The following is a 1,262-nucleotide window of genomic DNA, read 5'->3' as shown; positions in this document are numbered from 1 at the left end:
GAGATATCGTTTTCATCACGAGCGATGGAATTTCAGACAATTTCGATCCCGTCGTTGGAAAATTTGCAGTGAGTTTTACCCCCCACAACGTCCAGTGTGACAACCGTGTGTAAATCTTCGTCAATCACTCAAATTATTTGTCTTAGGTTTTGCCATCAACGAAACCCGACATAATGACCCGTAATCTTCCCGTGGTTCAAGCCGTTCAAAGACACGAACTCACGCTTCTACGTTTGGAGGATCTTTTAAGGAACAATGTTTCCGGGGATGGACCCGTTTGCACGTTGGCCAGTGATTTGTGCTCCAGATTGTTGGATTTTGCAATCAGGTATAAAATGTTGCCCTCTTTTTTTTTATCGAATCGCACTTTGGGGAATTTAAAAAAAAAAACATGTCGGATTTTCTTTTTTAGACTAACTTCGGCAAAGAGAAAAATATTAGAAGACGTCGAGTTGTATTACACGGAAGAAAACGGGGCGGTCGTGGAATTGTCGAAAACGGAACAACGAATCAGACGGAAAAACACGTACGAAAAATTAGTTTTAGTGCCTGGAAAATTGGATCACGCCAGCGTGGTCGCTTACAACGTGGGTCGATACACGAAAGATGAAAATGAAAAAGATGTCGGATTGACGAATCCGGATGATGAAAGTTCGTCGTTGGAAGCCTCGAGTTCGACGTGCGAACTCGAATTTAAAAATACGGAAATGAAAGATGGACAAACAACGGAAGATGATATGAAGAAGAGTAATGAAAATGGTGGAAATAAAAGACTTTCGATATACGATAATACTAATGATGATGATGATGATGTTGATGATGAATCCGAAGGAAAAATGAATGATTTATTCGAAACCGTAATGTGAAGGGGAAAAAATATCGCGGAGGGTTAGGGAGGAGGGAGGGGTGGGGGCGGGACGGGGGGGGCAAGGAAAAAGATTCTTTTTCTCTCTCTAAATTTGATTTATTATTATTATTATTATTATTAATGTAAATCGTTTTTTAAATGCCGGAAAGTATTTTTTATTTAAATTTATACGAGTTGATAAATGGAGAGAAGAGGAGAAAATGGTTGCAATATCAGTAGCATAAATAATAATAATCATCACCCCGAACCAACCGAGCAGCCTTAACAAAAAAAAAAAAACGCCATTTTTTTTTTTTTTTTTTAAATGAATTTTAGATTTTAAAATTAGCCAAACGAACACGAAGCAAAAGGAGAAGCAGAAGAAATTATTTTTTCAATTAGTTTTTTTTTTTTT

At 37.5% G+C, this 1,262-nt stretch overlaps 1 protein-coding gene across 1 annotated transcript; it reads left to right on the top strand.

Annotated features, from left to right (window-relative positions):
• Positions 1-173: 173 nt before the first annotated feature.
• On the top strand, positions 174-866 carry Phum_PHUM623980 (uncharacterized protein; the record flags this gene model as incomplete). The annotated part of the gene is made up of 2 exons (XM_002433262.1): positions 174-328; positions 413-866. 2 exons carry the CDS (start codon positions 174-176, stop codon positions 864-866), a joined length of 609 nt encoding a protein of 202 aa, XP_002433307.1.
• Positions 867-1,262: the final 396 nt, after the last annotated feature.

The sequence above is a fragment of the Pediculus humanus genome, genomic scaffold (assembly GCF_000006295.1).
Source record: "Pediculus humanus corporis 1103172109312 genomic scaffold, whole genome shotgun sequence".
Lineage (NCBI taxonomy): Eukaryota > Metazoa > Arthropoda > Insecta > Psocodea > Pediculidae > Pediculus > Pediculus humanus.
The sequence above is the reverse complement of the archived record's forward strand: the minus strand, read 5'-3'. Positions and strand labels throughout refer to the sequence as shown.